The 27,829-nt window shown below is 49.6% G+C and overlaps 2 protein-coding genes across 2 annotated transcripts; one reads left to right on the plus strand and one right to left on the minus strand.

Moving 5' to 3' along the window:
• Positions 1–220: 220 nt before the first annotated feature.
• LOC135292270 (uncharacterized) lies at positions 221–11,827 on the minus strand. Its single transcript, XM_064406479.1, is given in 9 exon segments — positions 221–3,793; positions 3,795–3,809; positions 5,237–5,386; positions 5,389–5,412; positions 6,965–7,129; positions 8,400–8,528; positions 8,530–8,703; positions 9,934–9,996; positions 11,172–11,827. Coding segments are annotated over 9 exon segments (2,211 nt in total). The 5' UTR covers positions 11,262–11,827; the 3' UTR covers positions 221–2,392.
• Positions 11,828–12,806: 979 nt separating this feature from the next.
• On the plus strand, positions 12,807–27,823 carry LOC135292272 (uncharacterized). The gene is made up of 7 exons (XM_064406482.1): positions 12,807–12,828; positions 12,952–13,169; positions 18,021–18,163; positions 19,769–19,941; positions 22,910–22,953; positions 23,293–23,437; positions 27,059–27,823. Exons 1-7 carry the CDS (start codon positions 12,807–12,809, stop codon positions 27,451–27,453), a joined length of 1,140 nt encoding a protein of 379 aa, XP_064262552.1. The 3' UTR covers positions 27,454–27,823.
• The last annotated feature ends 6 nt before the right edge of the window (positions 27,824–27,829 follow it).

The following is a 27,829-nucleotide window of genomic DNA, read 5'->3' on the forward strand; positions in this document are numbered from 1 at the left end:
TGTGGATTTTCCCAAATTTTTTTGGGGGGGATTTTCCCATTTTTTGGAGATTTTCCCAAGCAAAAACCATTCGGGATGAAGCTGAAAAAACCTGGGATAAAACATCCCAAAAAATCCCCAAAAAATCAACGAAAAACCACCAAAAAATTCCCAAAAAAAGGGGAATAATCCCAAAAAAATACAAATGAGGAGAGAGAAAAAAACCTCGGAAAAGACGGAATTACAACAAGAAGGAATTTTATTGATATCAACATTTTTCCGGGATTTTTTCCCCCCCAAAATTCCCAAATTCCTGAATTTTCCCGGAATTCCTGGATTTTTTGGGGAATTTTTGGGATTTTTTTGGTGAAATTTGTGGAAATTCCCGGGGCTGCCTCGAACCTGGGGGGGTTCTCATCACAGCCCCACCCCCAAGATTCCCAAAAATTCCCAAAATTCCCCAAAATTCCTGACCCCCCCTTTAGTGCAATTGGGCTCCTGGCGCCGTTTTGGGCGGAAAAGGGGAATTATCCCAAAAAAAAGTTGGGAATTCTGGGGGGAAATTGGGATTTTGGGGGGTGGGAGGCCCAAAATTCCCAAATTTTAGGGGTTTAGTTCCCAAAAAAATCACAATTTTTGGGGATTTATCCCCAAATTCCAAGGATTTCTTCCCAAAAAAATCCCAAGTTTTGGAGATTTATTCCCAAAAAATCCCGAATTTTGGGGATTTATATTCCCAAAAAAATACAAAATTTTGGGGATTTCTTCCCAAAAAATCCCAAATTCCAAGGATTTCTTCCCCAAAAAATCCAAAATTTCAGGGATTTATTCCCAAAAAATCCCAAATTTTGGGGATTTATTCCCAAATTCCAGGGCTTTAGTCCCAAAAAAATCCAAAATTTGGGGGATTTACTCCCAAAAAATCCCGAATTTGGGAGATTTATTCCCAAAAAATCTCAAATTCCAGGAAATTAGTCCCCAAAAAAATCCAAATTCTGAGGATTTAGTCCCAAAAAAATCCCGATTTTGGAGATTTATTCCCCAAAAAACTCAAATTTGGGTTTTTTGTGGGATTTTTCAGCATCTGAAGGGATTTTCCTGGAATTTTTCAGGATTTCCATAGGATTTTCTAGGATTTTTTAAAAATTTTCCAGGATTTCCTGAGGATTCAGTGGGATTTTTTGGGAATTTTTGGGATTTCCTTGGGATTTCTCAATTTTTTTTGGATTTTCTTGGAATTTTTGGGGGGTTTTCCAGGATTTTGTGGGATTTCTTTGGGATTTCTTGTGACTTTTTGGGGATTTCTTGGAATTTTTTGGGATTTCCTTGGAATTTTTGGGGGATTTCCTTGGGATTTCTCAATTTTTCGGGATTTTCTTGGAATTTTTTTAGGATTTTCCAGGATTTTGTGGGATTTCCTGGAAACTTTCTGGGATTTCCTCGGGATTTCTCAAATTTTTCAGGATTTCCTTGAAATTTCTCAGAATTCCCAGGATTCTGTGGATTCCAGTGGAAATTTTTGGGATTTCTTTGGAATTTTTTGGGATTTCCTTGGGATTTCTCAGATTTCCCAGGATTTTGTGGGATTTCCTTGGGACTTTTTGGGATTTCTTTGCGACCTTTTGGGATTTTCCAGATTTCCCAAGACTTTATGGGATTCCTTGGAATTTTTTGGGATTTCCTTGGGACTTTTTGGGATTTTCCAGACTTCCCAAGACTTTGCGGGACTCCCTTAGAATTTTTTTGGGATTTCCTCGGGATTTCTCAGATTTCCCAGGATTTTATGGGATTCCCTTGGAATTTTGGGGGATTTCCTTGGGATTTCTGAAATCTTTCAGGTTTTCCTTGAAATTTTTTGGAATTTCCTTCTGATTTTTCAGGATTTTGTGGGATTTCCTTGGGGCTTTTTGGGATTTCCTTGGAATTTTTCGGGATTTCCTTGGGACTCCTCAAATTTTTCAGGATCTCCTTGGAATTTTTTTGGGATTTCTTTGGGACTTTTTGGAATTTTCCAGACTTCCCAAGACTTTGTGGGACTCCCTCAGAATTTTTTTGGATTTCCTCGGGATTTCCCAGGATTTTGTGGGATTCCCTTGGAATTTTTGGGATTTCCTTGGGATTTCTGAAATTTTTCAGGTTTTCCTTGAAATTTTTTGCGATTCCCTTGGGATTTCCCAGGACTTTTTGGGATTTCCTTGGGACTTTATGGGATTCCCTTGGAATTTTTCGGGATTTCCTTGAAATTTTTTTGGGATTTCCTTGAGACTCCTCAAATTTTTCAGGATCTCTTTGGAATTTTTTGGGATTTCCTTGGGACTTTTTGGGATTTTCCAGACTTCCCAAGCCTTCCCGTGACTCCCTCGGAATTTTCCCGGGATTTCCCCCTCGGCATTCCCGGATTTCCCCCGTTCCCTCACAGGCTGACGCTCCGGTGGTGCCGAAAGCCGCGGGGCCTCTCCCGGCCCTCCCCCAGCTCCTCGCTGTGCAGGCTCAGCGCATCCGCAATTCCCGAAATTCCCGGAATTCCCGACAAATGCTCCACGGAGTCGAACTTCTGCAGGTCCGAGGCGATGGTCTGCAGGCTCAGCAGCGACAGCGAATCCCCGGAGCTGCAGATTTCCGCGGAATTCCGGGCGCTTCCGACGGAATCCCGGCGATTTCCGGCAGAAATCCGGGAATTCCGCACCTCCCCGGGGGGAGCGCGCCGGAATTTTTGGGGTTCTCGTTGGGAATTCCAAGGATTTCCCTTGGAATTCCGGGAATTCCGCAGGTTCCAGAGGAGGTGGGAGCTGGAATTTTTGGGGTTTTCCGTGAAATTTCCAGGATTTTCGCTGAAATTTCCGGGATTTTCTCTTGGAATTCCAGGAATTTCGGGGTTTTCTCTCGGAATTCCAGGAATTTCGGGGTTTTGTCTTGGAATTCCACCCATTCCAGCCAGGATTTCACCAGGAATTCCAAGATTTTCGCTGGGAATTCCGGGGTTTTCTCTCGGAATTCCAGGAATTCTCGTTCTGGCCGGGATTTCTCTGGGATTATCAGGAATTTCAGTCGGAATTCCGAGATTTTGGCCCGGAATTCCGGGAATTCTTCCCGTTCCAGCCGAGATTTCAGTGGAAAATCCAGGATTTTCACCGGGAATTCCGAGATTTCCGCTTGGAATTCCGGGGATTTCTCCAGGAATTCTGTGGTTTCCTCTTGGAATTCCAGGAATTTCTCCGGGAATTCCGTGAACTTCAGAGTTTTCTCTTGGAATTCCAGGGATTTCTTCAGGAATTCCATTATTTTCTCTTGGAATTCCAGGGATTTCTCCGGGAATTCTGTGATTTTCTCTCGGAATTCCAGGGATTTCACCAGGAATTCTGCAGTTTTCTCTCGGAATTCCGGGGATTTCTCCACAGATTTTGGCATTTTCTCTCGGAATTCCAGGGATTTCTCCAGGAATTCTGTGATTTTCTCTCGGAATTCCGGGGACTTCTCCACAAATTTTGTGACTTTCTCCGGGAATTCCGAGGTTTTCTCCAGGAATTCCGAGGTTTTCTCCACGAATTTTGGGGTTTTCTCCGGGAATTCCGAGGTTTTCTCCAGGAATTCCGCGGTTTTCTCCGGGAATTCCGAGGTTTTCCCTGGGAATCCCGGGGATTTCGGGGTTGCCGGCGCCGCCCTCGGCGCCCAGGGGGTTTTCCCGGAGTTTTTTCCTCCGCAGGATCCTCTGGAAGCGGCGGGCGTGGATCTCCTCGCTGATCTGCTCCAGGTTCCGCAGCGCCACCGCGTAGCGCAGCTTGGCCTGGGACACGGCGGACTCCAGGGAGTTCACCCCGGGATTTGTGCTCCTGGGGGAAGGGGAAAAGTTGGAAATCCGTGAAAATTCAGGGAATGGCCAAAAAATCCGGGAGAAAATCGGTGAAAATCTGGCGAAAATCGGTGAAAATTTGGCAAAAATATGTAAAAAAAAGGGTTAAAATCTATTTTAAAAATGGGTTTAATCCCTAAAAATTCCAAGGAATTCTTAAAAATTCCCAGTGCTCCCAGTTCCTCCCAGTACACCCAGTTCCCTCCCAGTGGCTCCCCAGTGCTCCCAGTCCCTCCCAGTGCTCCCAGTATCCAACCAAACTGGGACTCCCAGTCCATCCCAGTCCCCTCCCAGTTCCCTCCCAGTGCTCCCAGTCCATCCCAGTGCTCCCAGTCCATCCCAGTGCTCCAGTCCATCCCAGTTCCTCCAGTCCTTCCAAACTCTGACAAAATCCTTTGCTCGTATCACTCCCAGTCCCTTTCCAGTCCCTCCCAGTGCTCCCAGTCCCTCCCAGTGCTCCCAGTCCCCTCCCAGTGCTCCCAGTCCACCTCCCAGTGCCCCAAACTGGTCCCAGTCCCTCCCAGTCCATCCCAGTGCCCCTCCCAGTGGCGCCCAGTGCTCCCAGTACCTCGAGGCGCTGGTTGAACTGGGACTTGAGCTCGAAGTAGGGCCGGCTCCCAGTGCTCCCAGTACCCCCAGTATCCAACCAAACTGGGACTCCCAGTCCTCCCAGTCCTTCCCAGTCCATCCCAGTCCCTCCCAGTGCTCCCAGACCATCCCAGTGCTCCCAGTCCATCCCAGTTCCCTCTTTACCTCCAAGATCTTCTCCAATCCTTCTGTCCCAGTGCTCCCAGTCCCTTTCCCAGTCCCTCCCAGTGCTCCCCAGTACCCCCCAGTATCCAACCAAACTGGGACTCCCACTCTCTCCCAGTCCCTCCCAGTCCCCTCCCAGTGCTCCCAGTTCCCTCTTTACCTCCAAGATCTTCTCAGCTCCTTCTCTCCCAGTGCTCCCAGTCCCTTTTCCAGTCCCTCCCAGTGCTCCCAGTATCCACTCCAATCCATCTCCCAGTGGCCCAAACTGGTCCCAGTGCCCCTCCCAGTCCCTCCCAGTGCTCCCAGTCCCCTCCCAGTTCATGCCAGCCCATCCCAGTTTGCTCCCAGTTCCTCTTTTCCTCCAAGATCTTCTCCAATTCTTCTCTCTCATCACTCCCCAGTTCCCTCCCAGTGCTCCCAGTACCCCCCAGTATCCAACCAAACTGGGACTCCCAGTCCATCCCAGTCCCTCCCAGTCCATCCCAGTTCCTTCCCAGTGCTCCCAGTCCCCTCTTCACCTCCAAGATCATCTCCAGTCCTTCTCTCCCAGTGCTCCCAGTCCCTTTCCAGTCCCCTCCCAGTGCTCCCAGTTCCCTCCCAGTGCCCCAAAACTGGTCCCAGTGCCCCTCCAGTGGCTCCCAGTGCTCCCAGTACCTCGAGGCGCTGGTTGAACTGGGCCTTGAGCTCGAAGTAGGGCCGGCTGCGGGCGATGTCGCGCCGCAGCGATTTCTGCAGCCGCTGCACCTCGGCCTCGGCCTCCTGGCACAGCCGCGTCACGCGCTGGTGCTCCCCGCTCGCCTCCAGAGCCGCTCCTGCTCCGCCTCGTTCACCTGCAATTCCAGAGAGGCCGGAATTCCCAACGGGAAGGGGGGATCCAGAGGAATCAGCAAAAAACCCCGCGAAAATCGGGCAAAAATTGGGTGAAAAATGGCAAAAAAAACGACAAAAAAACGGCGAAAAACGACGCAAAAATGGGTTGGGATTGGGGGTGTTTGGGGTTGGGTTGGGAATGGAGGAAATCCTGGAAAAATTGTTGGGAATGAGGGAAATTCCTGGGAAATTCTTGGGAATGGAGGAAATGCCAGAAATTCCCAAAAAAACCCACGAAAATTGGGCAAAAATTGGTGAAAAACGGAAAAAAAAGGCGAAAAAAGGCCGAAAATGACCTAAAAATGGGTTGGGATTGGGGGTGTTTGGAGTTGGGAATGGAGGAAATTCCTGGAAAATTGTTGGGAATGAGGGAAATTCCTGGAAAATTGTTAGGAATGGAGAAAATCCCAAAAAAAAGGTTAAAAATGGGGAAATTAAAAAAAAATGGGTCAAAAAAGAGGAAATAGACCCAAAAAAAAACCCACGAAAAATTCCAAGTTCTTCTCCAACCCATCCAGAACCTTCTCCAAACCCCATCCCACCTTCTCCAAACCTTCCACAACTCATCCCAACCCTTCTCCATCCATCCCAAAACCCCATCCCACCTTCTCCAGTCCCCATCCCACCTTCTCCAAACCCCATCCCACCTTCTCCAATCCCCATCCCACCTTCTCCAAACCTTCTGCAACTCATCCCAAACCTTCTCCATCCATCCCAATCCCCATCCCACCTTCTCCAAACTCCATCCCACCTTCTCTAAACCTTCTCCATCCATCCCAAACCCCATTCCACCTCCTCCAAACCCCAACCCACCTTCTTCAAACTCCATCCCACCAATCCCAAACCTCCTTCCACCTTCTCCAACCCATTCCAAACCTTCTCCAAACCCCATCTCACCTTCTCCAAACCCCATCCCACCTTCTCCAATCCCCATCCCACCTTCTCCAAACCTTCTGCAACTCATCCCAAACCTTCTCCATCCCTCCCAAACCCCATCCCACCTTCTCCAAACCCCATCCCACCTTCTCCAATCCTTGTTCCACCTTCTCCAAACCCCCATCCCACCAATCCCAAACCCCATCCCACCTTCTCCAATCCCCATCCCACCTTCTCCCAACCCCATCCCACCAATCCCAACCCTTCTCCACCCATCCCAACCCTTCTCCATCCATCCCAAACCCCATCCCACCTTCTCCAATCCCCATCCCACCCATCCCAACCCTTCTCCATCCATCCCAAACCTTCTCCAACCCATCCCAAACCTTCTCCATCCATCTCAAACCCCATCCCACCTTCTCCAAACCATTCCAAACCTTCTCCAAACCTCGTTCCAACCTTCTCCAATTCCATTCCCACCTTCTCCAAACTCCATCCCACCTTCTCCAAACCATTCCAAACCTTCACCAAACCCCATCCCACCTTCTCCAATCCCCATCCCACCTTCTCCAGACCCCATCCCACCTTCTCCAACCCTTCTCCATCCATCCCAAACCCCATCCCCAGGGTTCCCACCTTCCTGGTGGCGTGGTTGAGCATCTCCTGCCAGGTGGGGTCCAGGCGGTTCTTGCCGGTGCCCATCTGACCCTGCTCGGCCACGAAGACCATCTCGCGCGCCGCGTTGTGCATGCCCACGGCGCGCTCGTAGCGCAGCGCCGCCCGCTGCGTCTCCTGCTGCGCCTGCAACCGCCCACACCGTGAATTCTGGGAATTCCAGGAATTTCGGGAATTCTGGGACACGTTCGGGGTGGGTTTGGGTGGGTGGGAGGGGGTTTGGAGAAGGTGGGATGGGGTTTGGGATGGATGGAGAAGGTTTGGAGAAGGTGGGATGGAGTTTGGAGAAGGTGGGACAGGGTTTGGAGAAGGTGGGATAGGGTTTGGAAAAGGTGGGATGAGGTTTGGAGAAGGTGGAACGAGGATTGGAGAAGGTGGAATGGGGTTTGGAGAAGGTGGGAAGGGGTTTGGAGAAGGTGGGATGGGGTTTGACATGGATGGAGAAGGTTTGGAGAAGGTGGGATGGAGTTTGGAGAAGGTTTGGGATGGTTTGGAGAAGGTGGGATGGAGTTGGGATGGGTTAGAGAAGGTTTGGGATTGGTGGGAGGGGTTTGGAGAAGGTGGAACAAGGTTTGGAGAAGGTGGAGCAAGGATTGGAGAAGGTGGGATGGAGTTTGGAGAAGGTGGGATGTGGACTGGAGAAGGTTTGGGATGGTTTGGAGAAGGTGGAAGAAGGTTTGGAGAAGGTGGAAGAAGGTTTGGAGAAGGTGGGACGGGGTTTGGAGAAGGTGGGATGGGGTTTGGGATGGATGGAGAAGGGTTGGGATGGGTTGGAGAAGGTTTGGAGAAGGTGGGATGAGGTTTGGAGAAGGTGAGATGGGGTTTGGAGAAGCTTTGGAATGGTGTGTTGGGATTGGGTTTGGGATGGATGGAGAAGGGTTGGAGAAGGTGGGATGGGGTTTGGGATGGATGGAGAAGGTTTGGGATGGGTTGGAGAAGGTTTGGGATGGATGGAGAAGGGTTGGAGAAGGTGGGATGGGGTTTGGGATGGATGGAGAAGGTTTGGGATGGGTTGGAGAAGGTTTGGGATGGATGGAGAAGGGTTGGAGAAGGTGGGATGGGGTTTGGGATGGATGGAGAAGGTTTGGGATGAGTTGGAGAAGGTTTGGGATGGATGGAGAAGGGTTGGAGAAGGTGGGATGGGGTTTGGAGAAGGTCTGGAATGGTTTGGAGAAGGTGGGATGGGGTTTGGGATGGGTTGGAGAAGGTTTGGAGAAGGTGGGAACGACTTCGGGGTGGAAATTCCCATTTTTCCTACAAATTTTAGGAGATTTTTTTCCATTTTCCCCCCTATTTTCCCCATTTTTTATCCGATTTTCCCCATTTTTTTTTTGTTTTTCCCCGTTTTTTTTTTCACTTTTTCCCGATTTCCCCGGATTTCGCCCCAATCCCGCACCTCCTTGGCCCTGCGGCGCGCCTCGTAGTAGGGCCGGGCACGGTCGATGCAGGAGCCCAGCTGGGAGCCCTGCGCGTTCAGGCGCCGCGCCGACTCCGACAGCGCCGGCGGTAGCGGCAGCGCGCGGCCTGGGCAGGGGGGACAAAACCAGTTTGGGACTGGTTTGAACTGGGAGGGACTGGGAAAACCAGTTTGGGACTGGTTTGAACTGGGAGGGACTGGGAAAACCAGTTTGGGACTGGTTTGAACTGGGAGGGACTGGGAGGGACTCCGACAGCGCCCGGCGGTAGCGGCAGCGCGCGGCCTGCGGGGGGGAGACCAGTTTGGGACTGGGACGGACTGGGAGGGACTGGGAAAACCAGTTTGGGACTGGTTTGGACTGGGAAAACCAGTTTGGGACTAGGAAAACTAGTTTGGGACTGGGAGGGATTGGGAGCAACTGGGAGGGACTGGTTTGGGATTGGGAACCAGTTTGGGACTGGTTTGGGACTAGGAAAACCAGTTTGGGACTGGTTTGGGATTGGGAACCAGTTTGGGACTGGTTTGGACTGGGATGGATTGAGAAAACCAGTTTGGGATTGGTTGAGACTGGGATGGACTGGTTTGGACTGGGAAAACCAGTTTGGGACTGGTTTGGACTGGGATGGACTGGGAGCAACTGGGAGCAAGTGGGAAAACCAGTTTGGGACTGGTTTGCACTGGTTTGGGACTGGTTTGGAAAAAAAAATCCCATTTTTCCCAATTTTTCCCCTTTTTTGCCCCAAATCCCTCTCCCAGTCCCTCCCAGTCCCTCCCAGTTGCTCCCAGTCCCTCCCAGTCCTTCCCAGTCCCTCCCAGTCCATCTCAGTTTCCTCCCAGTCCCTCCCAGTCCTTCCCAGTCCCTCCCAGTCCATCTCAGTTTCCTCCCAGTTCATCCCAGTCCCTCCCAGTCCCTCCCAGTTGCTCCCAGTCCCATCCCAGTGCCCCCCAGTCCATCCCAGTCCCTCCCAGTTCCTCCCAGTTGCTCCCAGTCCCTCCCAGTTCCCTCCCAGTCCCTCCCAGTTCCATCCCAGTCCCTCCCAGTTCCATCCCAGTCCCTCCCAGTCCATCCCAGTCCCTCCCAGTCCATCCCAGTTCCATCCCAATCCCTCCCAGTCCATCCCAGTCCCTCCCAGTCCCTCCCAGTCCATCCCAGTCCCTCCCAGTCAATCCCAGTATCCCCCAATCCCCATTTCCCATCAATTTTACCGCCCAAAATTCCATTTTTTTACCAATTTTTTCCCAAATTTTCCCCATTTTTGCCCCAAACCCCTCTCCCAGTCCATCCCAGTCCCTCCCAGCCCATCCCAGTCCCCACCCAGTTCCCTCCCAGTCCCTCCCAGTATCCCCAGTCCCCATTTCCCATCAATTTTACCCCCAAAATTCCATTTTTTTCCCAATTTTCCCCAATTTTTTCCCAAATTTTCCCCATTTTTGCCCCAAATCCCCTTCCCAGTTCCTCCCAGTTCCCTCCCAGTCCCTCCCAGTTCATTCCCAGTCCCTCCCAGTTGCTCACATCCAGCTCCAGCTCCCCCCGGTTGATTTCAGCGTTGGCCTCGTTCAGGTGCTCCAGCTCCTCCTGCAGCCAAAAAATTTGGGATAAAAACGTCAAAAATTGGGAAAAAAAACCTCAAAAAATTCCCTGAATTTGGGGGATCCAAAAAACTGGGAAAAAAGACCCAAAAATTTGGGATAAAACCAGAAAAATTTGGGACAAGGGGTAAAAAAATAATGAAATATCTCCCGTAAAATCCAAAATTTTTATGGATTTTTCCCACAATTCTCCCCAAAAATTCCCCCCAAATCCAAGAAATTTTGGGATTTCCCCTCAAAATTCCCCCCAAATCCCAAAATCTACCTCAAGAACCCCCAAAATTGCCCAAAAATATAAAAATTTGGACCCCAAATCCCAAAATTTCGGGGATTTTGCCAAAATCATCAAATTTGGACCAAAAATCCCCAAATTTCAGGATTTGTCCCTAAAATTCCAAAATGTTGACTCCAAATCCCTGAAAATCCCAAAATTTGAAACCCAAACCCTCCAAAAATCCAAATTTTGGGGACTTCCTTTCCAAAACCTCAAAATCTTGACCCCAAACTCCCCAAAAATTAAAAAAAAATCCCCAAAAATCAAAAATAAATTTAAAAAAAAATCCCAATTTCCAGGATTTTACCTCCAGAACCCCAAAATTTTCTCCTCAAACCCCCCAAAAATAACAAAAATTCCTAAAAATCCAAAATTTTCTGGGATTTTCTCCCCAAAACCCCAAAATTTTCACCTCAAACCCCCAAAAATCAAAAATAAATCCTAAAAAAATCCCAATTTCCAGGATTTTCTCCCCAAAACCCCAAAATTCCCACCCCAAACTCCCCAAAAATGAGAAAAAATCCTCAAAAATCCAAATTTTTCTGGGATTTTCTCCCCAAAACCCCAAAATTTTCACCTCAAACCCCCAAAAATAAAAAAAATCCCCAAAAACCAAAAATAAATCCTAAAAAAAATCCCAATTTCCAAGATTCTTCTTCCAAAACCCCAAAATTTTCACCTCAAACCGCCAAAAATATAAAAAAAATCCTCAAAAATCCAAATTTTTCTGGGATTTTCCTTCTAAAACTCCAAAATTTTCACCCCAAACCCCCAAAAATTCCTCAAAAATCCAAATTTTTCTGGGATTTTCCCTCCAAAACCCCAAAATTCCCACCCCAAACCCCCCCAAAATCCCGAAATTTGGGGGTTTTGCCCCAAATTCCCACCTGGATCCGGGGGTCCAGCTCTTCCTCCTCCTCTTCCTCGTCCTCCTCCTCCTCCTTGGGGGGATTCCCGGGATTTTCCGAATCCCCCATTTTGGGATCCCCCCAAATTCCAGGGGTCCATCCAAGGGGGGGGGAGGGGCCTCAATCCATTTTTTTGGGAATTTTTTGGGAATTTTTGGGGTGTTTGGGATGGGGGGAGCTGAAAAAAAAAGGGGAAAAATTAAAAATTTGGGGTTTTTTTTGGTGAAATTTTGTGGGTTTCAAAGATTTTGGATGGGAATCATGGAATTTTTTTGAGAAATTTGGATAAATTTGGCCAAAATTTCCAATTAAATTCACACAAATTTTCCCCAAATTGTTGAAATTCATTAAAATTCCTAAAAATTCCACAAAATTTTCCACAAATATCCCAAAATCCCCTCAGAAATTACCTCAAATTCTAAAAATTATCCCCAAATCCCCAAAATAATCCCAAAATCCCACAGAATTCCCCCAAATTCCCACAAAATTCCCTCATAAATCCCAACTTTTTCCCACAAAATTCCCTCAAATTCCCCTCATAAATCCTCAATATTCCCACAAAATTCCTCAAAATTCCCTTAAAAAAACCCCAATTCCACTCAAAGATCCCCAAAACTCCCCAAATCCCCCCAAAAAAACCCAAAATCCCACAAAATTCCACCAAAATTCCCTCAAATTCCCACAAAATTGCCTCATAAATCCCAATTTTCCCCCAAAATTCCCTCAAATTCCCCTCATAAATCCTCAATATTCCCACAAAAATCCACAAAATTCCTCAAAATTCCCTCAAAAAAAACCCAAAATCCACTCAAAGATCCCCAAAATGAACACAAAACTCCCCAAATCCCAAAAATAATCCCAAAATCCCACAAAATTCCTCAAAATTCCACCAAAATTCCCTCAAAAATCCACAGTTTTCCCACAAAATTCCCTCATAAATCCCCAAAATTCCCATAAAATCCCCTTTAAAAATCCCCCAAATCCCCTCAAAGACCCCAAAATCCCCTCAAGGCCCCCCAGACCCCTCCAAATATCCCCAAATTCCCCCAATAATCCCAAAATTCCTCAAAATTCCACCGAAATTCCCTCACAAATCCATAATTTTCCCACAAAATTCCCTCATAAATCCCAAATTTTCCCACAAAAATCCCCCTCAGACCCCCCCAAATCCCCCTCAGACCCCCTCAAACCCCCCCACGGCCACGACCCCACGAACCCCTTCAATCCCCCCGACCCTCGACCCCCAAAATTCCCAAATTTCCCTCAGAATTCCCAAAAAATTCCCGAATTTCCCCCAAATCCCGCCCCCCCCGGCCTGTGTTTACCCCCCGCTCCGCCACCGCTGAGGGGCCGCTCCCCCACCGGAACCGGAAGTTCGCCTCAGACTCCTCCTGCCGTACAACATGGCGGCGCCCTCTGCGCGTTATAAACCCCGGCATTTCCGCCGTTCTCCCCATTCCCCGTGGGTTTAAATCGGTGACGAGGGTTACACGGTTGTGGCGGATCCGTCTCGCCCGGTTTGGCAGCGATTTGCAGTAAAAATTCCTTCAAAATACCACCGGGATTGATGCTTAGGTGCCGCCATCTTGTTAAACGTCTACGCCGCGCCTCAAGATGGCGGTGAAGCCACGGGGAGGTTGGACGGAACCACTCAAAATTAGAGGAGGGAAGCAGCCTCGAGCCCTCCAGAGTTTATTAAACCCTCTCAGACATCTCCAAGTCCCCCCCTTGCTCATTTCAAACTTGGGTTCACCCTCAGTTCCCGCCCCTCTCCCACACCGGAAAAGGAAGAGCCGCCATCTTCCTCTTGCCGTACAACATGGCGGCTCCCTCCGCTATCCGTATCTCCGCCTCCCGCTCGTTTCCCGGGAGCTCAAATCGGTCCCGGGGGTGAAACCGGTGCCGACAAAGCTGTCGGGCTCGGTTTGGTCCCGGTTCGGTTTGAAACGCGGCGAGAAACAGCGGCGGGAGCGTTGCGTGGGTGCCGCCATCTTGTGTTACGGCACCGCCGCGCCTCAAGATGGCGGCGGGGGGCGTCGGCGCCATTTTGAATTTCTTTGATTAATTTTTAATTTATTTACATTAAATTGTTTCAATTTTTTAATTAATCGAATTTGGTTTTATTTTATCAATTTTGTTAATCTCATGGCGGAATTCCGGATTCAGCGGGAATTGGGATCGCCCTCGTTTTCTTCCCAAATCCCGCCCCTTTTTTCCCAAATCCCGCCTTTTTAACCCAAAATCCCTCATTTTCTCCAAAATCCCTCCTTTTTTCCCCAAATCCCGCCTTTTCCCCCTCCTCCTTTTCCAAAATCCCGCCCCAAAAAGTAAAATATCGGAATTAATCCCCAAATTCCGTCTCGGGATTCCCAGGAAGTCCAGGGGGTCTTTTTGGGGTGGGAATGACCAAAAAAAGTGGAATTTTGGGGTTGGAATGAGGAAAAAAACTTGGATTTGGGGATGGAATGACTGAAAAATGTGGAAATTTGGGGCAGGATTTTAGGATCTCTCTCAAATCAACCAAATCTTGCCCAAAAAAATCAAAAACCCCCCTCAAAAGTCCCCAAATCCCCCTCAAAGCACCCTGAATTCCAAAGACTTCCACCAAATTCTCCCCAAGACCCCAAAATTCCACCCCAAATCCCCCCAAAATCACAAAATTCCCCCCTAAAAGCCCAGAATCCTCTCAAAAATCCCCAAATCCCCCCTAAAATGCAAAATTCGTCTGACAATTCCCCCAAATCTCCCTCAGAACCCCCAAAATCCTTCCCAAAACGTCAAAATTCCCCCCAAATTCCAAATATTCCCCCCAAAAAATCCAAATTTTCCCCCAAAAATCCAAAATTCTCCTGCCAAATCCCCCCAAAATCCCAAAATTCCCCCTCAAAACCTGAAAATTCTCCCCTAAACCCCAAAAATACCCCCAAATCCCAAAAATCCCCTCAAAAATCCCCTCAAATCCCCCTCAAACCTCAAAATTTCCCCCCAAATCCCAAAAATTCCCCCCAAAATCCAAAATTCTCCCCTCAAATCCCCCCAAAATCCCAAAAATCCCTCTAAAAACCCCAAAATTCCCCCTAAAAACCCCAAATCCCCCCCCAAATCCCTAAAAACCCCAAAATCCCTTAAAATTCCCCTCAAATTCCCCCCAAAACCCCAAATTCCCCCTTAAAACCTCAAAAATCCCCCTAAAAACCCCAAAAATTCCCCTAAAAACCCAAATTTCCCCCCCAAACCCCCAAAATCCCCCCAAAACCACCAAAAATCCCCCCAAAATTCCCCTCAAATCCCCCCAAATCCCAAAATTCCCCCCAAAAATCCAAAATTCTCCCCCCAAACCCCCCAAAACCCCCAAAATTCCCTTCAAATCCCCCTAAAAACCCCAAAATGCCCCCAAAAAACCCCAAAATCCCCCAGAACCCCAAAAATTCCCCCCAAAATTCAAAATTCTCCCCTCAAATCCCCCCAAAATTCGCCCTAAAAATCCCCCCAGAAATCCCTAAAAACCCCAAAATCCCCCCCAAACCCCCAAAATTCCCCCTAAATCCCCAAAAATTCCCCTAAAAAACCCCCAAAACCTCAAAATTCCCCCCCCAAACCCCCAAATCCCAAAATTCCCCCCAAATCCAAAATTCTCCCCCCAAACCCCCCAAAAATCCCAAAACTCCCCCTAAAAATCCCCCCAAAAACCCCAAAATCCCCCCAAAAATCCCCTCAAATCCCCAAAAAACCCCAAAACCCCCCAAAAATCCCCCCCAAACCCCCAAACCCCCCCCCCAAAAGGCGTCTCCGGCCCCTCCCCCTCCCCCTCCCCTCCCCCCTTTGGCCCCTCCCCCTTTCCCCGCCCCTCCCCCACCCACCCGCGGGTGATTCCCGAGCCGAGGCCCCTCCCGAAGCCGCCGGGACCCCCCCAAAAACCCCAAATTTTTTGGGCGGGAAACCCCGAAATCCACCCCCCGCCCCTCCCCCACCCTGGGAAAACCCCCAAATTAATTTTTAAAATTAATTTTAATTTTTTTTTTCCCCCGGCTTTTAATTAATTTATTTTTTTTTTTCGCATCCTCGCCGCTCATCCCGCCTCCCCACCCGTGGGCCCCTCCCCCACGCCGTGGAACATCCCCACCCCAACCCCCCACCCCCCCCAAAAAAATAAAATTTTGGGGAGGGGTCCCGCCCCTCCCCCACTTTAATTTTTTTATTTTTTGGGGAATTTTTGGGATTTTTCCCGGATTTTTGGAAGGGGAATTTTGGGAAGATCGAGCGAGGTAAGGACCGCCCCTCCCCCACCGCCCCCCTCCCCACTTTTTTTTATTTTTGGGGGGGGGGGTCGCGAAAAATTTGGGGTGGGAAAAATTTTGGGGTGGGGGGTCCAGGGTTTATGGGGGGAGGGGCGTCGTAAAAATTTGGGGGAGGGGCAAAAAAGTTGGGGGGAGGGGCCGTGGAATTTTGGCGGGGGGGGGGGTCCCAAAAATTGGGGGAGGGGTCTCAGAGTGGGGGGAGGGGCAGAAATTGGGGGGAGGGGTCACAGGAATTGGGGGAGGGGTCTGGGAAGGGGGAGGGGTCTGAGAATTGGGGGGAGGGGTCTCAGAGTGGGGGGAGGAGCAAAAATGGGGGAGGGGTCCCCAAATTAGCCCCTCCCCCCCACATTTGATGACCCCTCCCCCATTTTTGCCCCTCCCCCTCCAATCCCCTCCCCCCTTTCCAAGCCCCTCCCCCAAAAATTCCAAAATTTTGGCCAAAAATTTCCCAATTTTTGGTCGAAATTCCCGAATTTTTCCTTTTTGGGGGCGTGGCCAAAGGGGGTGTGGCCTTGAGGCGGCCCCTCCCCCAGCGGGGTTTAATTAGGATTATGCAAATGAGGATTAATGAGTGAAGGGATGGCAGAGGTTGGGGAGGGGCTCAAATCCTTCCCCTCCCCCACTCTGGTTTTGGTTCTAATAATTTTTAATTACTTAATAATTAATGATTAATTAATTATTAAAGAATTAGTACCGTTTATATAATTACTAATAATTGGCAGTTTAAATATAATTGTTAATTGTTTTGGGGTTTAATTGGGGTGTGGTAATTAAAGAAAAAGAATTTAAAATAATTAATAAATAATAAAATTAATTATTATTTACAATTACCAATTAATTACAATTACCAATTAATTAATTAATAACAACTAATGAGTTATTATTAGTTTTAAATGTTTCAGGGGTTAATTAGGTGTTGCTTAATTAAAGTTGCAGAAGTTGCAAATGAGGAAATTTGATTTATTTAAAATTGTTAATTGTTTCAGGGGTTAATTGGGGTGTGGTAATTAAAGGAGAAGAAATGAAAAATAATTATTAAATAATAAAAATAATTATTATTTGATTACAATTACTAATTAATTATTTAATAATTATTAATGATTTAATATTATTTTTAATTATTTCAGGGATTAATTGGGCTGTGGTAATTAAAGGAGAAGAAATAAAAAATAATTAATAAATAATAAAATGATAATTAATTACAATTATTAATTATTTAATAGTTATTAATGATTTATTATTATCGTTAGTTGTTTCAGGGGTTAATTAGGTGTTGCTTAATTAAAGTGGCAGAATTTAAAAATTGAGAAAATTTGATTTATTTAACACCAATTAATTAATTCCACGGGTTAATTAAACGAGCGCAACGAAAAATCGGGAAAAACTCATTTAATTAATTAATTATTAATTAATGACAGATGCCACCCCCGCTGCTGCCCCCCCCTGCTGCTGCTGCTCCTCGCCGGCTCCGCCCGCGGCGCCGTCCACGTCAACCTCACCGAAGGTACCAAATTCCCAAATTTTGGGCCAATCCCAAATTTTTTGGGGTCAATCCCAAATTTTGGGGTCAACCCCACCTTTTATGGTGTCTCCAATCCATCATTCCGTCCCGAAATCCAAATTTTGGGGCCAATCCCAAAATTTTGGGGCCAATCCCAAAATTTTTGGGGTCAACCCCACCTTTTATGGCGTCTCCAACCCCATAATTCCATCCCCAACCCCAAATTTTGGAGCCAATCCAAAATTTTAGGGCCCATCCCAAATTTTTTGGTGTCTCCAATCCCATAATTCCATCCTGAAATCCAAATTTTGGGGCCAATCCCAAATTTTTGGGGTCAACCCCACCTTTTATGGTGTCTCCAATCCCGTAATTCCATCCTCAAACCCAAATTTTGGGGCCAATCCTAAATTTTTGGGGTCAACCCCTCATTTTTGGTGTCCCCAACCCCAAATCCCACATTTTTATCCCCAACCCCACATTTTTTGGTGTCCCCAACCTCATAATTCCATCCCCGACCCCACATTTTCATCCCCAACCCCTCATTTTTGTCCCCAAACCCCATTTTTTGGTGTCCCCAACCCCAAATCCCCACATTTTTCATCCCCAACCCCACCTTTTATGGTGTCTCCAACCCCATAATTCCATCCCCAACCCCGCATTTTCATCCCAAACCCAACGTTTTTTGCTGTTCTCAAACCCAACATTTTTTGGTGTCCCCAACCCCAAATCCCACATTTTCATCCCCAACCCCACGTTTTTTGGTGTCCCCAACCCCATAATTCCATCCCCGACCCCACATTTTCGTCCCAAACCCCATTTTTGGTGTCCCCAACCCCCACATTTTTTGGTGTCCTCAACCCCACATTTTTTGGTGTCCCCAACCCCATAATTCCATCCCCGACCCCACATTTTTGTCCCCAACCCCTCATTTTTGTCCCCAAACGCCGTTTTGGTGTCCCCAGGCTGCCAGATCATCCACCCTCCGCGGGGACGGGGGGATCCGGTACCGGGGGCTGACGCCGGGACGAGGTTCGGAGCGTCCGGTTCCTGCCCTTCGACTACGAGATCGAGTACGTGTGCCGGCCCGAGCGCGAGATCGTGGGGCCCAAGGTGCGCAAGTGCCAGCGCGACGGCACCTGGACGGCCATGGGCCACCCCAGCCGCTGCCGTGAGTGCCACCCGGGTGTCCACCTGGGGTCTTTGTCCTCATCCCAGCATTGTCCTTATCAAAGTCTCCATCTTGTCACCATCCATCAACATCTCCATCTTGTCCCCATCCCATCATTGTCACCATCCCATCATTGTCACCATCCCATCACCATCTCCATCTTGTCTCCATTCCATCACTGTCACCATCCCCTCAGTGTCGCCATCTTGTCACCGTTGCATCATTGTCACCATCCCCTCAACATCTCTATCTTGTCTCCATCCCATCATTGTCACCATCCCCTCAATGTCACCATCTTGTCATGATCTTCATCAAGGTCACCGTCCCACCAACATCTCCATCTTGTCACCATCCCATCAAGTCCCCATCCCATCATTGTCACCATCCCATCAACATCCTCAATCTTGTCTCCATCCCATCATTGTCACAGTCTCATCACCATCTCCATCTTGTCCCCATCCCATCATTGTCACCATCCCCTCAATGTCCCTAACTTGTCACCATCTCCATCAAGGTCACCATCCCATCAACATCTCCATCTTGTCTCCATCCCATCAAGGTTCTCGTCTCCTCAATGTCCCCATCTTGTCACCATCTCCATCAAGGTTCTCATCTCTTCCATGTCCCCATCATGGTCACCATCTCATCAACATCTCCATCTTGTCTCCATCCCATCATTGTCACCATCCCATCATTGTCACCATCTTGTCACCATCTCCATCAAGGTCACCATCCCATCAATGTCCCCATCCCATCAAGGTCCTCATCCCATCATTGTCACCATCCCATCAACATCTCAATCTTGTCCCCATCCCATCATTGTCACCATCCCCTCAATGTCCCCATCTTGTCACCATCTCCATCAAGGTCACCGTCCCATCACCATCTCCATCTTGTCTCCATCCCATCAAGGTCCTCATCTCCTCAATGTCACCATCTTGTCACCATCTCCATCAAGGTCCTCATCTCTTCCATGTCCCCATCTTGTCACCATGCGATCAACATCTCCATCTTGTCCCCCATCCCATCATTGTCACCATCCCCTCAATGTCCCCATCTTGTCACCATCTCCATCAAGGTCACCGTCGCATCAACATCTCCATCTTGTCACCATCCCATCAATGTCCCCATCCCATCATTGTCACCATCTCCTCAATTTCCCCATCTTGTCATCATCCCATCATTGTCACCATCCCCTCAATGTCCCAACTTGTCACCATCTCCATCAAGGTCACCATCCCATCACCGTCCTCCATCTTGTCTCCATCCCATCAATGTCTCCATCCCATCAAGGTCCTCATCTCCTCAATGTCCCCATCTTGTCACCATCTCCATCAAGGTCACCATCCCATCATCATCTTCATCTTGTCATCATCTTGTCATTCATCATTTTCCCCATCCCGTCACTGTCTCCGTTCTCTCAATGTCCCCATGTCATCAACATCTCCATCTTGTCTCCATCCCATCATTGTCACCCATCCCCTCGATGTCACCATCTTGTCACCATCTCCATCAAAGTCACCGTCCCATCAACATCTCCATCTTGTCACCATCCCATCATTGTCACCATCCCCTCGATGTCCCCCATCTTGTCACCATCTCCTTTAAGGTCACCGTCCCATCAACGTCTCATCGTGTCACCATCCCATCATGGTCACCATCCCATCACTGTCTCCATCTTGTCCCCATCCCTGTCCCCCATCCCATCCATGGTGGGGCCCAAGGTGCGCAAGTGCCAGCGCGACGGCACCTGGACGGCCATGGGCCACCCCAGCCGCTGCCGTGAGTGCCACCCGGGTGTCACCATCTCCTCAATGTCCCCAACTTGTCACCATCTCCATCAAGGTCACCATCCCATCATTGTCACCATCCCCTCAGTGTCGCCATCTTGTCACCGTTCCATCATTGTCACCATCTCATCGACATCTCCATCTTGTCACCGTTCCATCAATGTCACCATCCCCTCAATATCACCATCTTGTCATGATCTTCATCAAGGTCACCGTCCCATCACCATTTCCATCTTCTCTCCATCCCATCATTGTCACCATCCCCTCAGTGTCGCCATCTTGTCATCATCTCCATCAAGGTCACCATCCCATCAACATCTCCATCTTGTCACCATCCCATCAAAGTCCCCATCCCATCAAGGTCCTCATCCCATCATTGTCACCATCCCCCTCAATGTCCCCATCTTGTCAGCATCCCATCATTGTCACCATCTCATCACCATCTCAATCTTGTCTCCATCCCATCATTGTCACCATCCCCTCAATGTCACCATCTTGTCACCATCTCCATCAAGGTCCTCATCTCCTCAATGTCCCGATCTTGTCACCATCCCATAACATCTCCATCCCGTCATTGTCACCATCCCATCAACATCTCCATCTTGTTTCCATCCCATCAATGTCTCCATCCCATCATCTCAATCTTGTCCCCATCCCATCAAGGTCCTCATCTCTTCAATGTCCCCATCTTGTCACCATCCCATAACATCTCCATCCCATCATTGTCACCATCCTATCAACATCTCCGTCTTGTCACCATCCCATCGTTGTCACCATCCCATGAAGTTCTCATTCTGTCAACGTCTCCATCCCATGAAAGTCTTCATCCCATCAACGTCACCATCTTGTCACCGTCCCATCAATGTCCCCATCCCATCAAGGTTCTCATCCCATCATTGTCACCATTCCATCAACGTCTCCATCTTGTCACCATCTCAGCGATGTCCTCATCCCATCATTGTCACCGTGCCCTCAATGCCCCCATCACTGTCACCGTCCCATCGATGTCTCCATCTTGTCACCATCCTGTGAAGGTCTCCATCCCATCATTGTCACCATCCCATCAACGTCCCCAATCTTGTCCCCATTCCATCAATGTCACCATCCCATCAATGTCCCCATTTTGTCACCATCCCCATCAACGTCTCCATCTTGTCACCATCCCATGAAGGTCTTCATTCCATCAATGTTACCGTCCCCTCAATGTCCCCATCCCATCGTCACCCTGAGCTCCACCATCATCATCACCTTGACCACCATCACCTCAACCGTCACCATTGGCTTGACCATCACCTTGACCATGACCACCATGACCATGACCATCACCATGACCACCATCACCATGATCATCACCATGACCATGGCCACCATGACCATGACTACCATGACCGTCACCATGACCATGGCCACCATGACCGTCACCATGACCGTGACCACCATGACCATGACCATGGCCACCATGACCATCACCATGACCATTGTGACCGTCACCATCACCATCACCACGACCATCCCCTTGACCATCACCATCACCGCGCCCATCGCTTTGACCATGATGGCCATGCCTGGAGAACGGCCAAGTGGCCATTTTGGGGTTCACCGGTGGCCATTTTGGGGTTCACCAATGTCCACATTTTGGGGCCACCACCCCACATCCACTTTGAAGCCACCACCCCCACGTAGATTTTGGGCCACCCACGCTGACGCCGCGGTGTCCCCGCAGTGTGGACGTGTCCCAAGGTGCACCTGAGCCTGGAGAACGGCCAGGTGGCCATTTTGGGGCCATCACCCAACCTCCATTTTGGGGCCACCACCAATGTCGATTTTAGGGCCACCACCAACATCAATTTTGGGGTCACCACCCAACGTCCATTTTGGGGTTCATCACTGTCCACATTTTGGGGTCACCACCCCACATCCACCTTGGGGCCACCACCAACGTTGATTTTGGAGCCACCACCTCACATCCACTTTGAAGCCACCACCCAACGGCCATTTTGGGGCCACCACCACATCAATTTTGGAGCCACCACCCAACGGCCATTTTGGGGGCCACCACCAACATCAATTTTGAGGCCACCACCCAACCTCCATTTTGGGGCTCACTGCTGTCCACATTTTGGGGGTCACCACCCAACCTCCATTTTGGGACTCACCACTGTCCACATTTTGGGGTCACCACCCAACCTCCATTTTGGATCCACCACCCAACCTCCATTTTGGGTTCAGCAATGTCCATTTTGGGGTTCACCAATGTCCACATTTTGGGGTCACCACCCAACGTCCATTTTGGGGTTCACCAATGTCCACATTTTGGGGTCACCACCCGATGTCCATTTTGGGGTTCATCAATGTCCACATTTTGGGGCCACCACCTCACGTAGATTTTGGGGGCCACCACCCGACGTCCATTTTGGGGTTCATCAATGTCCACATTTTGGGGCCACCACCCCACGTAGATTTTGGGGCCACCACCTCACATCCACTTGAGGCCACCACCCAACCTCCATTTTGGGGCCACCACCCAATGTGAATTTTGGGGCCACCACCCAACGTCCGTTTTGGGGTTCACCACTGTCCACATTTTGGGGCCACCACCCAACCTCCATTTTGGGGTTCACCAATGTCCACATTTTGGGGCCACCACCCAACCTCCATTTTGGGTCCACCACCCAACCTCCATTTTGGGTCCAGCAATGTCCATTTTGGGGTTCACCAATGTCCACATTTTGGGGCCACCACCCTATGTCCAGCTTGGGGCCACCACCAACGTCGATTTTGGGGCCACCACCAACATCGATTTTGGGGCCACCACCTCACATCCACTTGAGGCCACCACCCAACCTCCATTTTGGGGCCACCACCAATGTGAATTTTGGGCCACCACCCAACAGCCATTTTGGGGTTCACTAATGTCCAATTTTGGGGGCCACCACGCTGACGCTGCGGTGTCCCCGCAGTGCGGACGTGTCCCAAGGTGCACCTGAGCCTGGAGAACGGCCAGGTGGCCATTTTGGGGCCACCACCCTATGTCCACCTTGGGGGCAACCACCAACGTTGATTTTGGGGCCACCACCTCACATCCACTTTGAAGTCACCACCCAACCTCCATTTTTGGGTTCACCAATGTCCACATTTTGGGGTCACCACCCAACCTCCATTTTGGATCCACCACCCAACCTCCATTTTGGATCCACCACCCAACCTCCATTTTGGGACCACCACCCAGCGTCCATTTTGGGGCCACCACCCAACGTCCCTTTCGGGGTCCCCGCCGTGACGCCGCGCTGTCCCCGCAGTGCGGACGTGTCCCAAGGTGCACCTGAGCCTGGAGAACGGGCAGGTGGCCGCGGGGGCCATGGAGCGCGTCCCCGTGGAAGGCACCTGGGCCAGGTTCTCCTGCCAGCCCGGCTTCCGCCTGGTGGGCGCCGCGCGCAGCAACTGCACCAAGAGCGGCCGCTGGAGCGACCCCAAGCCCCAGTGCCTGCGTCAGTCCTTGGGGTTTTTGTGGGGTTTTTATGGGGTTTTTATGGGGTTTTGGGGTTTTTTATGGGGTTTTTTGGAGGGTTTTTGGGGGTTTTTATGGGGTTTTGGGGTTGGGTTCCTGGAGGGTTTTTATATGAGGTTTTGGGGCTTGGGGCTTGGATTTGGGATTTGGTTTGGTGTTTTTATGGGGTTTTGGGGTTTTTATGGGGTTTTGGGGTTTTTATGGGGTTTCGGAGTTTGGGGGATTGAGTTTGGGGTTTGGGGGATTTGGGGTTTTGGGGGTTTTTTGGGGTTTTTTGGGGTTTTTTTTGGGTTTTTATGGGTTTTTGGGGTTGGGTTCCTGGAGGGTGTTTTTGGTGTTTTCAGGGTTTGGGGCTTGGGTTTGGGAGATTTGGTTTGGGGTTTTTATGGGGTTTTGGGGGATAGGGGGATTGGGATTTGTAGGGTTTGGGTTTTGGGGTTTTGGGTTTGGGGGTTTTAGGGTGTGGAGGATTTGGAGTCAGGGCGATTTGAGGTTTGGAATTGGGAGATTTGGGTCAAGGATTTGGGGTTTTTTGGGGTTTCAGGTTTTATTCAGGTTTTTGGGATTTGAGGTTTAGGGGTTTTGGGTTTGGGGGGTTTTAGGGTTTGGAGGATTTGGGAGTTTTGGGGTTTTTGGGGTTTTGGGATTTGGGGTTTGGGGCTTTGCCGGCTTCCGCCTGGTGGGCGCCGCGCGCAGCAACTGCACCAAGAGCGGCCGCTGGAGCGACCCCAAGCCCCAGTGCCTGCGTCAGTCCTTGGGGTTTTTATGGGGTTTTTATGGGGTTTTATGGGGTTTTTATGGGGTTTTGGGGTTTTTTTGGGGTTTTTTTGGGGGGTTTTGTGGGGTTTTGGGATCTTCTGAGAAGGTCCTTGTGGTGTTCCTGGAGTTGGGGTTTGGGTTCTTGTGGTGTTCCTGGAGTTGGGATTTGGGGTTTTGGAGGATTTGGGGTTTTTATGGGGTTTTAGGGTTTTTTCGGGGATTTTTGTGGGGTTTTTGGATCTGCTGAGAAGGTCCTTGGGGTGTTCTTGGAGTTGGGATTTGGGTTTTTGGAGGATTAGGGGGTTTTATGGGGTTTTGGGGTTTTTTTTGGGGTTTTTTTGGGGGGTTTTGTGGGGTTTTGGGATCTTCTGAGAAGGTCCTTGTGGTGTTCTTGGAGTTGGGGTTTGGGTTCTTGGGGTGTTCCTGGAGTTGGGGTTTGGGATTTTGAGGGATTTGGGGTTTGGAGGTTTTGGTGTTTGGGTTTGGGGTTTGGGGTTTTGGGATTTTCTGAGAAGGTTTTTGGGGTGTTCCTGGAGTTGGGATTTGGGGTTTTGGGGTTTGGGGCTTTGCCCGGCTTCCGCCTGGTGGGCGCCGCGCGCAGCAACTGCACCAAGAGCGGCCGCTGGAGCGACCCCAAGCCCCAGTGCCTGCGTCAGTCCTTGGGGTTTTTGTGGGGTTTTGGGGTTTTATGGGGTTTTTATGGGGTTTGGGGGTTTTTGGGGGTTTTTTTTTGGGTTTTTTGGGGGGTTTTGTGGGGTTTTGGGATCTTCTGAGAAGGTCCTTGTGGTGTTCCTGGAGTTGGGGTTTGGGGTTTTGAGGGATTTGGGGTTTTGGGTTTTGGCGTTTGGAGGTTTTGGGGTTTGGAGTTTTTATGGGTTTGTTGGGGTTTTGGGATCTTCTGAGGAGGTTCTTGTGGTGTTCTTGGAGTTGGGATTTGGGGTTTTTGGATCTTCTGAGAAGGTCCTTGGGGTGTTCCTGGAGTTGGGATTTGGGGTTTTGGGGGTGGGTTTAGGGTTTTTGGGGTTTGGGGATCTTCTGAGAAGGTTCTTGTGGTGTTCCTGGAGTTGGGATTTGGGGTTTTGAGGGATTTGGGGTTTGGAGGTTTTGGTGTTTGGGATTTGGGGTTTTGGGGTTTGGTGGTTCGGGTTTGGGGTTTTTGGGGTTTTGGGATCTTCTGAGAAGGTCCTTGGGGTTTTTTGGAGTTGGGGTTTGGGTTCTTGTGGTGTTCTTGGAGTTGGGGTTTGGGGTTTTGAGGGATTTTGGGGTTTGTGGTTTGGGATTTTGGGATTTTTGGGGTTTGGGTCTGGGGATTTTAAGGTTTGGAGGATTTGGGGTTTGGGGTTTTTTGGGGGTTTTTGGGGTTTTGGGATCTTCTGAGAAGGTACTTGGGGTGTTCCTGGAGTTGGGATTTGGGGTTTTGGGGGATTTGGGGTTTGGTTCCTGGAGGTTTTTAGAGTTTTTTTGTGGGGGGTTTTGGGTTTTGGGGTTGGGGTTTTTGGGGTTTGAGATTTTTTGGGGTTTGGGAGTTTTTGGGGTGTGGGGGATTGGGTTTGGGGTTGTGTTCCTGGAGGTTTTTTGGGAGTTTTTTGGTTTTTAGGGTTTTTTGGTTTTGGAGAATTTTGGATTTGGGGTTTGGGATTGAGGGATTTGGGGTTGGGATTTTGGAGTTTTTGGGGTTTGGGGGGTTTGGGTTTTTTATGGGGTTTTTGGGGGTCTTTCGAGGATTTGGGATTTTGAGTGATTTGGCATTTTTGGGGGTTCAGGATTTGAGGTTTTTGGGGTTTTGGGGTTGGGTTTTGGGGCTTTGAGGCGTTTGGGGTCTTTGGGGTTTGGGGTCTTTTGGGAAGGTTCTTGGGGGTTTTTTTGGGGAGGGGTCTCTGCGTGACTCAGTTTCCCCTGGGGGATTTTTAGGGGGAGATTTTTGGGTTTTTTTGGGGGGATTTTTGGGGGTTTTTTTGGGTCTCTCTGCGTGACTCAGTTTCCCTTTGAGAGAGGTTCCCTGGCATTTTTGGGGGGGATTTTTGGGATTTTTTGGGTGGGAATTTCTGGGATTTTGGGAATTCTTTTTGGGATTTTGGGGATTTTTTTGGGGGGGGGGAATTTTGGGGGACTTTCTGGGATTTTTGGGGGGAATTTTGGGATTTTTTTGGGGGGGGAATTTCTGGATTTTTTGGGGGGATTTTCTGGGATATTTTGGGGTGGATTTTTGGGATTTTTTGAGGGGATTTTGGGTTTTTTTGGGAGGGATTTTAGGAGTTTTTTTTGGGGGGATTTCTGGGATTTTGGGGGAATTTTGGGGATTTTTTTTCAGGGGATTTCTGGGATATTTTGGGGCAGAATTTTGGGATTTTTTTGGGGGGGAATTTCTGAATTTTTTTAGTGGGGATTTCTGGGATATTTTGTGGGGGAATTTTGGGATTTTTTTGAGGGGGTTTCTGGAATTTTTGGGGGGGATTTCTGGGATTTTTTGGGGGTGGTTTTGGGATTTTTTTGGGGTGGATTTTTGGGATATTTTGGGGGGAAAATTTGGGATTTTTTTGGGGGGGGTTTCTGGGATTTTAGGGGATTTTTGGGGGGAATTTTTGGGATTTTTTTCAGGGGATTTCTGGGATTTTGTTGGGGGGAATTTCTGGATTTTTTGGGGGGAATTTCTGGGATTTTTTGGGGGGAAATTTTGGGATTTTTTGGGGGGTATTTCTGGATTTTTTTGTGAATTTCTGGGATTTTTTTGGGAGGGGAGTTTTGGGATTTTTTTTGGGGGAGAGTTCTGGAATTTTTAGGGAAAATTTCTTGGATTTTTGGGGGGGATCTCTGCGTGACTCAGTTTCCCCTCCCCCCACAGCTCACCGCCCCTCCTCAGGTGAGTCCGCGCCCCTCCCCCACCCCCCCCCGCCCCAAATTTCCCTTCCCTTGGTGGGTGGGACCCCAAAACCGCCCCGGGGCCCCTCCCCCTCCTCTTCCTCCCCTCCTCTTCCTCCTCCCTCCCTCCTCCTCCTCCTTTTTAAAGCCTTCATCCCTCGCCTTCCTCCCGTCTCCCTCCCAGCCTTCCTCGCTCCTCCTCCTCCTCCTCCTCCTCCTCCTCCTCCTCCTCCTCCTCCTCCTCCATTTCCCAGCCTTCCTCCCCTCCCCCTCCTCTTCCTCCCAGCCTTCCTCCCCTCTCCCTCCTCCTTTTCCCAGCCTTCCTCGCTCCTCCCCCTCCTCCTCTTCCTCCTCCCTCCTCCTCCTCCTCCTTTTTAAAGCCTTCATCCCTCCTCTTCCTCCCGTCTCCCTACCAGCCTTCCTCGCTCCTCCTCCTCCTCCATTTCCCAGCCTTCCTCCCCTCCCCCTCCTCTTCCTCCCAGCCTTCCTCGCTCCTCCTCCTCCTCCTCCTCCTCCCCTCTCCCTCCTCCTCCTCCTCCTCCATTTCCCAGCCTTCCTCCTCCTCCTCCTCCTCCTCCTCCTCACCCCCCGGCTCCTTCCCCGCCGGATTCTCCGCCCCGAATTCCCGAATTTCCCCCCCCTTCCCTTTCTCCATTTTTTCTTTTTTTTTTGGGATTTTCCGTCCCTCTCCCTCCCCCTCCCCCCGACCCTCTCCCCTCCCTCCCTCCCTCCCGTCCTTTTACGGTCCCGCTTT

The sequence above is a fragment of the Passer domesticus genome, unplaced genomic scaffold, assembly GCF_036417665.1.
Source record: "Passer domesticus isolate bPasDom1 unplaced genomic scaffold, bPasDom1.hap1 HAP1_SCAFFOLD_262, whole genome shotgun sequence".
In the NCBI taxonomy this organism is placed as follows: domain Eukaryota; kingdom Metazoa; phylum Chordata; class Aves; order Passeriformes; family Passeridae; genus Passer; species Passer domesticus.

What these genes read in the sequence shown, in the direction of transcription:
- LOC135292272 (XM_064406482.1), top strand. Translation starts at nt 12,807, where the DNA reads ATGGCGGTGAAGCCACGGGGAG. An exon ending in AACAGCGGCGGGAGCGTTGC is followed by an intron (nt 13,170 to 18,020) that starts GTGGGTGCCGCC and finishes CGCCGGGACGAG; the next exon opens with GTTCGGAGCGTCCGGTTCCT. An exon ending in CACCCCAGCCGCTGCCGTGA is followed by an intron (nt 18,164 to 19,768) that starts GTGCCACCCGGG and finishes ATCTCCTTTAAG; the next exon opens with GTCACCGTCCCATCAACGTC.